Source organism: Pristiophorus japonicus, chromosome 17 (genome assembly GCF_044704955.1).
Source record: "Pristiophorus japonicus isolate sPriJap1 chromosome 17, sPriJap1.hap1, whole genome shotgun sequence".
NCBI classification, from domain to species: Eukaryota; Metazoa; Chordata; class Chondrichthyes; family Pristiophoridae; genus Pristiophorus; species Pristiophorus japonicus.
In genome coordinates this window covers 111,852,484-111,867,650 of record NC_091993.1, presented here as the reverse complement: position 1 = coordinate 111,867,650, position 15,167 = coordinate 111,852,484, and the positions used below count along the sequence as shown (strand labels likewise).

Below are 15,167 nucleotides of genomic sequence, written 5' to 3'. Positions count from 1 at the left end.
AGACATAGATAGATTGTTGGATATTAAGGGAATCAAGGGATATGAGGATAGTGCAGGGAAGTGATATAGAAGATCAGCCATGATCTTACTGAAAGGTGGAGCAGGCTCGCGGGGCCGAATGGCCTACTCCTGCTCCTCATTGCCAAAGCTTACAAACGAATACTGTCCACAGAGAGCGCCCAGTGCTGAGCATGGAATCAAAACCCTCGGGAGAGCAGAAACTGAGGAAAGGGGGTAATTGGCTCTCTTGTTAATGAGTAGTGTGCAAGTGTTGAAGGGGACATTAACCTGGTGACATTTGACGGGATTTGAATGAACAATTTAGATGGGAGTGTTTCTCCAACGTTAACCAAGTCAGCAATTAAAATAAAGAGCCGTTGTCTCTTTCTTTAATATTAGACAGAATCTTTCACCAGAGGCTGTTGGGAACAGATGGGAAACAGGTCACAGGATGTATATAATGTATGTGTATGTGTATCGCATGTATGTTTTGTACTTTGCATCATTTTAAAAACTAAATGTCTTTACAAGGGGATATTGAAAGCCGGGTTAATAATTTTCCACATTGCAAACTTTTTCCAAAATCATTCTCCTGTTCGAACACCTGTAATTCTGTTTGAAAGCTTAAATGTTAATATTGGCATTTTCAAAGAAGGTGATTCATCTCGGACGGCACTGGACGCAACCATCAATCATTAAAAGCTTTAATAGAATCGTGCTGCCCAACACTTGCCGGATAACAAAGGTAGGAGAGGAGAGGAGAGGAGAGGGGGAAAAAAAAATACTCTGCACAAAGTTGGGTTCGAAATTGGAATTCTTCATCTCAAAAACACCATTGCTGAAACAGCGGCCCCAAATTCATTCAAATGGAGTGAAATAGTTGCTTGAAAAAAAAGAGGAATATTAAAGGACAGGGAGAGCGAGCAGCAGAGTGGGATTAGACGAAGTGGTTCATAAACAACAGTAACTTTTATTTATATCGCGCCTTTAACGAAGTAAAACGTCCCAAGGTGCTTCAGAGTAGTGTTATAAGGCAAAAATGATAAATTTGACACTGAGCCATATTAGAAGAAATTACGACAGATGACCAAAAGCTTGGTCAAAGAGGTAGGTTTTAAGGAGCATCTTAAAGGAGGTAAGAGAGGTAGAGAGGCCTAGAGGTTTAGGAAGGGAGTTCCAGAGCTTGGGGCCCAAGCAGCTGAAGACACAGCCACCTATGGTGGTGATGAAATAAGGAGATGAACACTAGTACAGATTTGATAGGCTGAAGCGGTCTGTATTGGTGCTGTAACTAAGAAAGCAAATGGTATGTTGGCCTTTATTACACGAGTATTTAAGTATAAGAGTAAAGACATCTTACTGCAATTATATAGGGCCCTGGTGAGACTACACCTGGAGTATTGTGTACAGTTTTAGTCTCTTTATCTAAGGAAGGCTATACCTGCTTTCGAGGAAATGCAATGAAGGTTCACCAGACTGATTCCTGGGATGGGGGGACATTGTCCAATGAGGAGAGATTGAGTAGACGAGGGCTATATTCCTTAGAGTTGAGAAGAATGAGAGGTGATCCCATTGAAACATACAAAATCCTTACCAGATTTGACAGGGTCGATGCAGAGAGGATGTTTCCCCTGGCTGGGGAGTCTAGAACCAGGTGTCATAGTCGCAGAATCAGGGGTCGGCCATTTAGGACTGAGATAAGGAGAAACCTCTTCACTCAGAGGGTGGTAAATCTTTGGAATTCTCTACCCCAGAGGGCTGTGGAGGCTCAGTCATTGAGTATATTCAAGACAGAAATCGATAGACTTTTGGATATTAAGGGAATATGGGGATAGTGCAGAAAGGTGGAGTTGAGGTAGAAGATCAGCCATGACATTGAATAGCGGAGCAGGCTCGAGGGGCCAAATGGCCTACTCCTGCTCCTATTTCTTATGTCAGCCGTGGGGACATAACAAAAAAACCAGATATTCTGGTCATTATCACATTGATGTTTGTGGGAGCTTGCTGTGCGCAAATTGGCTGCCACGTTTCCTACATTACAACAGTAGCTACACTCCAAAAATACTTAATTCGCTGTAAAGTGCTTTGAGATGTCCGGTGGTCGTGAACGATGCTATATAAATCCAAGTCTTTCTTGTGTAACATTCTGTGATTCTACCTGGGGAATGAGTTTGCCTGAAACTGTGGCTATTTTTGGATAATCTTATCAAAGGATTAGAAGCTGATTATTAGGGAGTGACTAAGGGCAGAGAGAGTCACGGTTTTGCATGTCTTCCAGTAGAATGCTAGAAGATGTGCAGATAAATAATTGGTGTGGGAGGAAAGACATTATTGGAATGTTGTTATCTCTTTGGAGTTTTCGTTCTATTATCTTGTCTTTTATAGACTCCCACACAGAATTTGATTTTTAAACCCGTGTGTCATCTTCCTGCTGCCCCTGGCCACTGCATTTTTTCCTTCAATTAAGCAACAACCTTTAATCTAGTTGGGGTTTGAACGCTATCTGTGATGATTTGATGCTTCTGTGCTTGACGCTGGTATTGCCTGGGGTAGAATGCTCCATCTAGTGGTTTGGTTGAGAATTGGCCATACCTCATCCAATGAGACCAAGTCAGCCTTCAACGGCAGTAGACGTTTGAATTTGAGCTGGTGTCCTTCTCAGCTGGGTGTTTGGTTGTCTTCCTGCTCCTCTCCACCCTCTTGCCCTATATTCTGTGTAAACTAGCACAAATTTTCCACCATTCATTAAAGCATTTTTAAAAAAATGATCCTAACCTTTGAAAGAAAGACTTGCATTTCTATAGCGCCTTTCACGACCACCGGGTGTCTCAAAGCGCTTTACAGCTTTTTGGAGTGTAGTCACTGTGATAGGAAATGCGGCAGCTAATTTGCTCCCACAAACAGCAATGTGATGATGACCAGACAGCAATTATTATTTCTTAATAGCAATGCATTGCTATGAATTCTTAAGCAAAGAACCCATGAAGTAAATACATTAGAGTGGCTGAGGCGAACAGCTTAGATGCTTTTTGAAGGGGCAGCTTGATGAGGGAGACGGGAGTAGAAAGATATGGTGAGATGAAGTCAGGTGGGGAGAGGCTTGTGTGGAGCATAAACACCGGCATAGACCGATTAGAAAGACTTGCATTTATATCGTGCTTTTCATGACCACCAGACATCCGAAAGCGCCTTACAGCCAATGAAATCATTTTGAAATGTAGTCACTGTTGTAATGTAGGAAACCGAATGGGCTGCTTCTGAGCTGTACACTCAAGTAAATTATTTGTTTACAAACAAACCAACTGTAATGTATTTGCTTTGTGGGTTCTTTGCTTAAGATTTCATAGCAACACATTGCTATTAAACCTTTGTTAATAAACCAACTAGTTCTTAACAATCACACTGCACATTACCGGTTCATCCACCGGGCTCACTACCACCTGCCTCATTGTGGATCCCCTGAACCCAACTGGCTGGGGTTTTATTGAGTCTTGTGACCATCACGTGACTGGCTAGGCCACTCCCAACTCAACAGCTCTGCAACTCTTTTTGTAGAAAACAATAAATAAACATTAAATCAAGTGCCCCCTTATTAAAGGGGGGGGGGGGGGAACACTACAAAAAGTTTACAAGTGCCTGTTTTTTTTTTGGGTTTTTTGGCACTAAAACCATAAATAGAAATACAAGTGCCCCCTATAAAAGGGGAGGGGGGACACTAAAACCGGCAATAAAACAAATTAAACTTTAAAACATATAAAATCAAATTAAAATTTGGTTGCCGGGGGTAACAATGCACTCCAGTCCCTCCGGCGCCCACCTCTCGCGGAGGGCCACGAGCATCAACAGCTCTGCAAACCTGTGAGCATACTCACAGGTGCTTATATTACAACAAGTGAAGTTGCATCCAAATGCGCTATTACGATAAGAGGCCCATCGGTCTTCCGATACTTTCAGGCCTACCTCCAGTGGACTGGGGATGTAACTGCTGCACCTCCTCCCATTTCACAGTGTGCGGACAAATGCCAATGTACGCGCATGAATGTTTATTGGAAACATCAGTCTCTGCCTTATTAGATGGGAAAGAATATTTGACTGCACTGAGTCGAGGTTTTGATCTTCGAACATACAGAATTATCCAATCAGCAGAAAGCTAAAATGTTTGATTTTCAGGTGCCCTTATCACAATTCTGACAAATGCTTGAAGTTGCTGATCATGTTAACAGATGTACCCAGCCCTATCCGGTGAAATTCATCCCAAACACACACGATCCATGTTAAATAACAACAAACTGCTTCTGCACACTTTAAAATAATAAGATGCAAGAGCCTAGAATGAGAATTTAGAGATTACAGTGTTGCAAATTCATGACATGCCTATTTTATTTAAAATCTGTGATTATCATTTTCTTCTTTCCTTCCTTCCTTCCTTCCTTCCCTTTTCCCGCTCTCCCTTCTCTTCGTCGTGTGCAACCCTCCTCCTTTGAAAAGCTTGAGAGTTGGGGAAAATGTACGATGGTCAAGCTGCAAGGACTATGACTAATTGAGTGCCACAACTCTGGCTTATCAGAAAAGGCTTCCTTGTCATCCCAATAACCGCCCCCACTCTGAAGTCTGATTTAAAAACCTCGGGTGAAGAATTGGTTTTGACTGAGTGAATGTGAGCGTAGTGAAACTTGACATGCCATAGAATGGTTACAGCACAGAAGGAGGCCATTCGGCCCGTCGAGCCTGTGCCAGCTCTCTGCAAGAGCACTTCAGTTAGTCCCACTCCCCCGCCCTTTCCCTGTAGCCCTGTAATTTTTTTCCTTCAGGTACTTATCCAATTGCCTTTTGAAAGCTGTGATTGAATCTGCCTCCACCACCCCCTCAGGCAGCACATTCCAGATCCTAACCACTCGCTGTGTGAAAACGTTTTTCCTCATGTCGCCTTTGGTTCTTCTGCCAATCACCTTAAATCTGTGTCCTCTGGTTCTTGATCCTTCCGCTAATAGGAATAGTTTCTCTCGATCTACTCTATCCAGACCATCATAATTTTGAACACCTCGATCAAATCTCCTCTCTTCTTCTCTGCTCTAAGGAGAACAACCCCAGCTTCCCCAGTCTATCCACGTAACTCAAATCTCTCATCCATAGAACCATTCTTGTAAATCTTTTCTGCATCCTTCCTAAAGTGCGGTGCCCAGAATTGGACACAATACTCCAGTGTTTTGTAAATGTTCATCATAACTTGCTTGCTTTTGTATTTATGAAGCCCAGGATCCCGTATGCTTTTTTAACCGCTTTCTCAACCTTGCCACCTTCAAGGATTTGTGCACATATATCCCCAGGTGTCTCTCTTCATTCGCCTCCTTTAGAATTGTACCCATTAGTTCATATTGCCTCTCCTTATTCTTCCGACCAAAATGTATCACTTCGCACTTTTCTACGTTAAATTTCATCTGCCACGTGTCCGTCCATTCCACCAGCCTGTCTGTGTCTTCTTAAAGTCTATCACTATCCTCCTCACTGTTCACTATACTTCCAAGTTTTGTGCCATCTGCAAATTTTGAAATTATGCCCTGTGCACCCAAGTCTAAGTCATTAATATAGATGAAGAAAAGCAGTGGTCCTAGTACCGACCCCAGGGAAACATCACTGTATACCTTCCTCCAGTCGTTCACCACTACTCTCTGTTTCTGTCATTTAGCCAATTTCATATCCATGCTGCCACTGTCCCTTTTATTCCATGGGCTTCAACTTTGGTCCACGCACAATATGCCACGTGGCCATTCACAGGAGCAGATGTAGGTAATGCAAACGACAAGGATGAAATGCAAAGAATAACCTACAAAGCCAAGCCACAGTATTGGGAATCTTCCTGTTTCCTGTACTGCTGACTCCGAACCACAACACAATATGCTAGTCCCATCTATTCTCAGATTGACTCAACCTTTCTCAAGTTACATGTTCAAAGCCATACAGTTATGTACAGTTGACTTTTGTTGCGTGGAGTGTGTGTTTTATGTGGTGTATCTGATGAGTGAACAGTAATTTGTGCATAGTTTATTGGGGATGGTTATGTCCCCGAGGGTGTTGCGATGAATGGCTGGCTTACTTGAAACCCGTCCCAAGAGTCTATGTTACATTGTAAAAGACGCTATAAAATATTTTTAGATAGCACATGTTCGACCGAGTGCTTGGGCCTCTGCAGCGATGTGTGAATTAGCCAGCATGCTCCAACACAACACGGCTCCTTTGCTTATGTACAAGATCTGCAGCGGCAAGAATGGACCCTGAAGGTAGCAGCTGAGTTATAGCTCTGTAAAATGATTGTTTTTATTTTTAAATTGAGAAATCTAGGTGAAGAGCCACGGTCCTCTTCTTCTTAGACGGTCCCTCGATGATTTGCTTCCACGCCAAAAAGGGATGAGTTCAATGAGTTCACAAATGTTTCAATGAAGGACCTAATATCCCAGGTCCAGAACTACATATTGAAGGGTGGAAGATGCCTGTGCGTGGATTTTTTTAACGTATGGTGGCAGTTGCACACCAGCCACCATGTGTGCTTGACAGAGCTTGTTCTTGGTCCAGTGGCAAGGGTTAACCAAGATGACTGGAGACCAGCTCTGCTGCACGGACCGAGTGCACACACACATCGCAGTGTGGGCTGGCCTGTGCTGCCCCTGGGTCTTCGCCTCTTCTGGCCCCGAACTCATGCCTCTTCTCGGGGCTGGATCACCGCTCTACAATCTCTCGCTGCTCCTTCGCCCCGACCTCGCCGCTCCTGCTGTACCTGCCCACGCTGCAATCACCGAACTGGGTTATGGTGGCGTCCAATCCAGTCACCCTCTTCACAGCAGTTGCCCTCCGGGACGGGCTCACGTTGTATCCTGTGGTGGCTCCCAGGCTGACACTCACCGCTCCTTTTAAGGCCCCGACCTGCAACGGTCCAAATGCAGGACCTTAGGTTTTAAAAGTCTAAAGATTGTGGCAGGGCTAAAGGCAGTGAGGAGTTCTGCATGTGTAAAAGACAACATAGAAACATCACCAATCTGTGAAGTAAAATAAAATATATCTAATTTTCTTGCTTACAAGTGGTCACGTGGATGGAAACCTGTTAGCTTCCAGAAGCGTTTCTAAGTTAAACTGTGTATTTTCCTTTTTTGCATTCACAGTAGCTCTCAATCGTGGGTTATTTTGGCAGGGCTAGGCATCAAGGGAGCAATGCTGGTTGGATTGTTCTTCAGTGGCGGTTGTGGTTCAGTGGGTAGTACCCTCGCCTCTGGGTCAGAAGGCTGTGGGTTCAAGTCCAGTGACTTGAACACAAAAATATAGGCTGTCACTCCAGTGTAGTACCGAGGGAGTGCTGCACTGTCTGAGGTGCTGTCTTTCGAATGAGACGTTAAACCGAGGCCCCGTCTGCGCTCTCAAGTGGACGTAAAAGATCCCATGCCATTATTTCGAAGAAGAGCAGGGGAGTTATTGCCGGTGTCCTAGCTAATACTTAGCCCTCAATCAACATCACTAAAACAGATTATCTGGTCATTATCACATTGCTGTTTGTGGGAGCTTGCTGTGCGCAAATTGGCTGCCGCGATTCCCACATTACAACAGTGACTACACTTCAAACGTACTTCATTGGCTGTAAAGCACTTTGAGAGATCCTGTGGTCATGAAAGGCGCTATATAAATCCAGGTCTTTCTTTTCAGTCTACACATCAATACGCTATACGGTAAATTCACTGACATGGCACCTCTCAGCGAATTTGAGATCGAAGGAAGCTTGGGTCAGAGAATCAGTGCTTCAGTGATGCCCTATTTTTGACATGCTCTCCCGCAGGGAGCATGGGATTGATGAATTTACCTATATAGGATCATTTGGACTTAACCCAATATAGTTTAATGTTCTGTGAACTGTTTCTTCTGTATTACAGCTTACGTTTATATAACCTGATCCGCCGTTCAATTAAATCGTGGCTGATCTGATCATGGACTCTGCTCCACTTCCCCGCCCGCTCCCCATAACCCCTTAAACCCTTATCGTTTAAGAAACTCTCTATTTCTGTCTTAAATTTATTCAATGTCCCAGCTTTCACAGCTCTCTGAGGCAGCGCATTCCACAGATTAACAACCCTCAGAGAAGAAATTTCTCCTCATCTCTGTTTTAAATGGGTGGCCCCTTATTCCAAGATCATGCCCTCTAGTTCTAGTCTCCCCCCCCCCCCATCAGTGGAAACATCCTCTCTGCATCCATCTATCTAGGGCCCATAGCTTGGATTTGACACTGACCAAAAACGTGGTCTAAGAGGTAGATGTTAAGGAGTGTCTTAAAGGAGAGCAGAGAGGTTTATGGAGGGAATACCGAAGTTCAGGGCCGAAGCAACTGAAGGCAGTGCATCAAAGGTGGAGCAATTAACATTGGGCATGTGCAAAAGGCCAGAATTGGAGGAGTGCAGAGATCTTGAAGGGTTGTAGGGCTTGAGGAGGTTACAGAGATGGGGAGGGGGGAAGCCCTGGAGGGATTTGAAAACAAAGATGAGAATTTGAAAATTGAGGCGTGGCCAGACAGGAAGCCAATATCCGTCAATAAGGGAATTAAGGGGTATGGGGAGCGGGCGGGTAAGTGGAGCTGAGTCCACGGCCAGATCAGCCATTATCTTGTTGAATGGCGGAGTAGGCTCGAGGGGCTAGATGGCCTACTCCTGTTCCTAATTCTTATGTTATGTTATGTTCAGTGAGCACTGGGGTAATGGGTGAACGGAACTTTGAGCGAGTTAGAACACAGGCGGCAGAGCTTTGGATGAGTTCAAGTTGCTGGGAGGGTGGAAGAGGAGAGGCCAGCCAGGAGAGCATTGGAATAGTCGAAGTTGGAAGTAACACAGGCATGGATCAGGGTTTCAGCAGTATTGATTTGCCATACATTCTCAGCGAAACAAAAGCAGACAATGCTGGCAAAGCTCGGCAGATCAGACCTCACCTGTGAAGAGAGAGAAGAAGATGACCTGACATTTCGGGTATGGATCCTTCATCGGAGCCCAAGTCACCATTCTGATGAATGGTTTACACCAGGAATGTCAACGTGCCTGTTGCCTCCACAGGTGCAGCCTGACCTGAGTGTTTCCAGCATTTTCTGCTTTTGTTTGAGATCTCATCATCTGAAGATTATTTTTTACTTTTGTTTGATTTACATTTTTTTTCTTCCCCCCCCCCCCCCTCCCCTAAACACCTGCAAATAAATATGGACCAAGTAAACTCCTTTTACTTGTGTTTCTCATAAACTGCAATATAAAGGGACTATTCCTGGGAGACACGATGATTTATTGCGGAGCGACCCCCTTGCTGTGTCAGCTGTGGCTCAGTGGGTAGCACACTCGCCTCTGTGTCAAAGGTTGTGGGTTCAAGTCTCACGCCAGAGACTTGAACGCACAATTCTAGCCTGACACTCCCAGTGCAGTGCTGAGGGAGTGCTGCACAATCGGAGGTGCCGTTTTTCAGATGAGACGTTAAACCAAGGCCCCGTCTGGTGGACGTAAAGGATCCCATGGCACTATTTCAAACAAGAGCAGGGGAGTTATCTCTGGTGTCCTGGCAACTATTTATCCTTCAATCAACATAACAAAAACAGATTATCTGGTCATTATCACATTGATGTTTGTGGGAGCTTGCTATGCGCAATTTGGCAGCCGCGTTTCCTACATTACAACAGTGACTACGCTCCAAAAGGACTTCATTTGCTGTAATGCGCTCTGAGACGTCCAGTGGTAGTGAAAGGCACTATATAAATGCAAGTATTTTGTTCTTTTCTATGAACCTTCAATTTAAAATGTTTTTCTCTTCACTTACAGAGTAACTGTTGCTGATGTCTTTACCTTGAGCTTGGAGAGCAAACACAATTCTTTGTCACCAAAAACATGGTCTGTTTACAGTGGCAACTTGGCGATGAACAACTCTGGATTCTCAGTGTCTGAACATGGAGCTGTTTCACATTATAGCAATGCTGAGAAGAACTCTCCACACTTGTGGTGTTAGAAACTGTGAGAGCTACAGAACATTTGTCCAGTTGGACGAGAAAATTCTAACCCTGCACTTTGTCTCTGACAAGATCTAGAGAAAGCCTCGCCATGACTGAGAAAGCCCAACCTAGTATGTTCTTCCACAAGCGAAGGTCCCAGTTGTTGCTGCTGAACTCACTGACCTGTGGCCTGGAGATCTGTGTGGCAGCTGGAATCACCTTTGTGCCCCCACTGCTGCTCGAAGCTGGGGTGCAGGAAAAATATATGACTATGGTCTTGGGTAAGTACAATTGTACTGTAAGTGCACTCTCATTGTGAAGTTGTGATTTAGACGATGTTTAATTTCAGGATTTTTTTTTTTTCCTCCTCCTTCTCCTTAAGCCACTAACTCTTGCAGACCTTCAGTTCCATGTGTGAATCATAGAAATTTACAGCACGGAAGGAGGCAATTTTGGCCCATCATGTCCACGCCGGCCGACAAAGAGCTATCCAGCCTAATCCCACTTTCCAGCTCTTGGTCTGTAGTCCTGTAGGTTATGGCACTTCATGTACACATTCAAATACTTTTTAAATGTGATGAGGGTTTCTGCCTCTAACACCGTTTCAGGCAGCGAGTTCCAGACCCCCACCCTCTGGGTGCCTGTAGTCCTCCTTCTTGCACTTTGCCGCCAAGTGGACTTTTTAAAAAAAAAAAATGTATTCATTCACGGAATGTGAATGTCGCTGGCCAGGCCGGCATTTATTGCCCATCCTTAATTGCCTTTGAGAAGGTGGTGATGAGCCTTAAACATCCGAGTCATGAAGGTACTCTCACAGTGCTGACTTTGTCGCAGCGGTTTGGCACAACTGAGTGGCTCGCTGAGATATTTCAGAGGGCAGTTAAGAGTCTACCACATTGCTGTGGGTCTGGAGTCACATGTAGGCCCAGACCGGGTAAAGACAGCAAATTTCCTTCCCTAAAGGATATTCGTGAACGAGATGCGTTTTTACGACAGTTTCATGGTCACCATTACTGATGATGGTTTTTTAATTCCAGCATTATTTCATTAACTGAATTTAGATTCCACAGCTGCTGTGAATTACTAGTCCAGTAACAGAACGACTATGCGACCGTACTGTACTAACTCCGCGCAGAATGGGAAACAAAACCTGGGGCCTCGTGGTCTGTACGGGATCATGCGACATTGGGTGCCTCCTTTACACATTAGGACTGCGGGAGCATACGCTGCCGTGTCTGCAGCTCTTCTGTCACATGAAATTATTTAGAAAATTGTTTCCCGTTGATTAATCATGTACAGTAATATTGGTCAGTGCGAAGTACTCAGTAGGGTTAGAAAGATGAGCTGGATAAATAAGAGATGCCACATTTTCCTTCTCTTTCCTCCATCAGGTCAATTCACCGTGAGACTTCCCAACTCATGGGCAGCCCACTTGATTGCTCAATAATTTGCATTTATATGGCAGTAAAATGTCCCAAGGCGCTTCACAGGAGCATTATCAAACAAAATTTGATGCCGAGCCACATAAGGAGATATTAGGGCAGATGAGGTCAGAGGTAGGTTTTGAGGAGCGTCTTAAAGGAGGAAAGGGAGGTGGAGAGGTTTAGGGAGGGAATTCCAGAGCTTGGGGCCTAGGCAGCTGAAGACATGGCCGCCAATGGTGGTGCGATTTAAAATCGGGGATGCTCGAGGGCAGAATTAGAGGAGCGCAGATATCCTGGAAGAGATTGCAGAGATAGGGAGGGGCGAGACAATGAGGGATTTGCAGACCAGTATTTGAATTTTAAAATCGAGGCGTTGCTTAACTGGGAGCTAATACAGGTCACAGAATTGCTTTTTAGAACAAAATTACTCCCAACTATCCACCGCTGTCACTCACAGTCAGTGATGCTGATGTATTCCAGGAGGACCTAGTGATGACTCTCCCTCCATGTTATTTTGTAACCTCCCTCCTGGTGGGAAGCTCTGGCCTTCATTCAGGAACTCGCCCTATCCCAGCTTTGTGGGTGGGGTACAGGGGTTTGCAGCTAGAAGCCCACATCTCCTCTACCTGGCATTATACATGTGCAGCAACAGCAACTTGCCTTTGTCTATAATGTCTTTAATGTCCCAAGGCACTTCACAGGAGTGTACATTGACAACTGAGGCAAAGAAGGAGACATTAGGACAGGTGACCAAAAGATTGATGAAAGAGAGAGGTTCAAAGCATCGTGTTGAAGGAGGAGAGAGAGAGAGAGATGGGAGAGGTTTAGGGAGGGAATTCCACAGCTTAGGACCACATTGTGCACCTAGAGGCTGCCTGAAGGTACCAGAAGCTTGTGAGTACGATGCTATTAGGACTTGATGGTGGGTGTGTGAAGGCTTCATCCTATGACCACTTGAACAGCAGGAAATGCCCAGCAGTGTGATTCTAGATGCTGCCTTTTCAAACTTAGGTTGCAACACTCGATGGAAGTAGTGATGGTCACAGGTCTGTGCCGCTTGTGTTATTGGTGTGAACAATATGAGGGAATAAATTGTACAAAAACCTTATTGCACAGCATTAAAGTGTATTCGCTAAACTCCAATCTTTCCTAAACTAAACTAAATAACATTGAGATAAATGGCAGCAGTTGGAGAACTTTCCTACCAGTTTTCAGGAATACCCACACCTTGAAAACCTGGCACCAAAACCAGAAAGATTTTGGGGTGGAAATTCGGTCACGCCTCTGTTACGCCGTTAATCCAGGCGGAGCGGTAAATTTTGCGCCGGGAAATGGTTTGCATCTCCAGCCGCAAAATTCACCAGCTGGTCCCTGAGTGAGGAGCGGAGCGCTAAGGGAGGCGTTCCACACCTCTTTTAGGGCGCTAGGCCGGCTGAGCAACTGAAAATTGTGAGCTAAACAGCCGGCCTCTGAGCGCTCTAAGCGAGGCTTCCATGGGGGGAAAAAAAATCTGAAAAAAAACTCCACCAAAAACATTCCCAATTCATTACTGACGCCGTATCAACATAAATCACAAAAATAAAAAATAATCACACTTGCCTCAGATCGACATTACTTCACTCACTGCGGCCGGTACTGCTCGGACCGCCAGCTTTCACAGGCGGTCCCACTAGGGGGCGCTACAGATCGGGCACAAAATAAATTTCGAGCTGGTGTTGCAACCAGGGTCTTTGCACACCGGTTCGCCTCTCCCGCGCGGTACTACTACGCACCCCGCAAACCTGGCACTGAATGTCCCGGCAGGGCGCTGCAGATTAGCCACCCGCCCGGAAATGCCTTCCACCGCCATTATCGCTGCTCCGGGGCGAAAACGGAGGTGGCATCAAGCCAAAAATGCAGCCCCCAGACTTTAGATCTGTGCACCTTCAAATCTTTTTGTTTTCTATCTATATTTATCAAGCTGTTTTATCACCGAACCTTGTGCTAAAATTGTTACTAAGTGCCAACACTTAGCTGCGCCCAAATTTGCCCACATGTATTGGGAGAACCCAAATATGACCATGGGCAATATTTCAGCTCCTCAGTCCGACACAGAAGGTTCGAGCACGTGCCGAGGGTTAACTTGTGGCAGAATATCTTGGAGGAGGGAAGGAAGGTTTTATATCATGCTTTGCAACTGCTGATAAAATAAGCTACCATTTACGAATCTTTTCCTTCCCCAGTATTAAAGGAAAAGGCTAGCTTATCATTTGAAATGCTGCAGGGATATTAAGAGGGAGAGAAAGAATCTTAGCGTTGAGTAGGCAATAAAATATAAAAGTGCACAGGATCTGACTCCCTCCCCCAACACCACCATCAAAATAGAATTTTAAAATGTCTGCTGAAGTGCATTAAAGTATATGATGTTTTTCCCCACTACAAGTCCCTTCCCTTCCCTCAAGGCACTGCCTCTTTGTCAGGGTGCAGTCCCATGGAGACCTGACTCGCTCTCGTACTGCACCCAAGTGGGCATTCGTTATGTATAGACCTAGAAAGCAAGTGGCAGCGATCACTAGGACAGTGCGTCTGACAGCAAGTGAGTGCGTGCGGATACCATCGGAGAACTGTACTTTGCTCATCTGCCAACACTGGGTGTCAACGAGTTGCGCGTGAATAATGGCCATTTATTTGGCTGAGCAGTTTGTGTCCAAAATATGACTGGCCAAAAAAAATTCTTGTGAGCAGTTTTAAAGATTTTTGTAGACTGAATGTGTGTGTGTGTGTGTGTATATATGTATATATTTTTTTAAGTATTTCAGTAGTTCAGAAAATATGGGGCTTGAAGTATGAATAGGACAATTGAGCCCCTGAATGGTCTAATTCATAGAATGACACAGCACAGACTGAGGCCATTTGTCTCTTCGTGCCTTTGCTGGCTCTTTGGTAGAGCTATCCAGTTAATCCCACTCCCCTGCTCTTCCCCCCCCCCCCCCCCCCCCCACACACACACACACACAATAGCCCTGTAAAATGTTTTCTCTTCATGTATTTAAATAACATAAGTTGTAGAAATAGCCTCCCAACTTGTTTGAGACTCCGAAGACAAGTGAGTGAGACGTCCCAGGAAAAAATTCCCCCGTGTTCCGCTTCGTGCATTAGGGAGTTCACTGCTTCCGTCTGGAAGTGTGATGTGGCAATTTCTGTTCAGCTGCTGTTTCGTGGCCCCTGGGTCTCCCCCCGCCTACCTTCTTGCTGTTAAATATATAACGTGTTCTAACTACATTTATTGCAACGGCTATAATTACAACGGTTGTCAGGAAACGGTGGCTGGTTAAATCCTACAGCTATCACGGGTGACGACATCTGTTTTCAATGTTTTTTTTTAACAATTAAAATGAAGAAAAAAAGATAGTCCGTTTCCCCACCCCGCCATCCCGAAAAATGTCTGGAATTTATTTTTCTAATAGTTGCCGATCGTGCTTCCAAGTAGGAAATGAAAGCAGCAATCCTGTCTGTCGCAGTTAACCAGTCTGAAGCGCAGAAATATTTTGCGAGGTGTCTTGCGGTGAAGGTTTAGTTCAGAAGCTAGTGGAAGAAAAGAAAAGGAATCAGCTGGCAAGAAAGCTTGCACTTTGCTGTCCCCTCTGTCCCAGTGCAACGTGCTGCTTACAGCACAAAGCTGCCATTCAGGCTTTAGCTCGGCCTATTCAGATACTGCAACTCTAAAAGAACACAATATTATTTTCATGCCCAACAGAAGCCGAATTGCCTCA

General features: G+C 44.9%; 1 protein-coding gene across 6 annotated transcripts in view; it reads left to right on the top strand.

The window, feature by feature from the left end:
• The window catches only part of LOC139227927 (solute carrier family 45 member 3), a 206,661-nt gene that overhangs the window by 170,934 nt on the left and 20,560 nt on the right, over positions 1 to 15,167 (top strand). For all 6 annotated transcript variants that reach the window (XM_070859077.1, XM_070859075.1, XM_070859076.1 and 3 more), the window contains one exon: positions 9,825 to 10,272. In XM_070859077.1, the coding sequence (XP_070715178.1) occupies positions 10,101 to 10,272 (172 nt within the window). In that variant the 5' untranslated portion in view covers positions 9,825 to 10,100. The remainder of the gene's footprint in view (positions 1 to 9,824; positions 10,273 to 15,167) is intronic.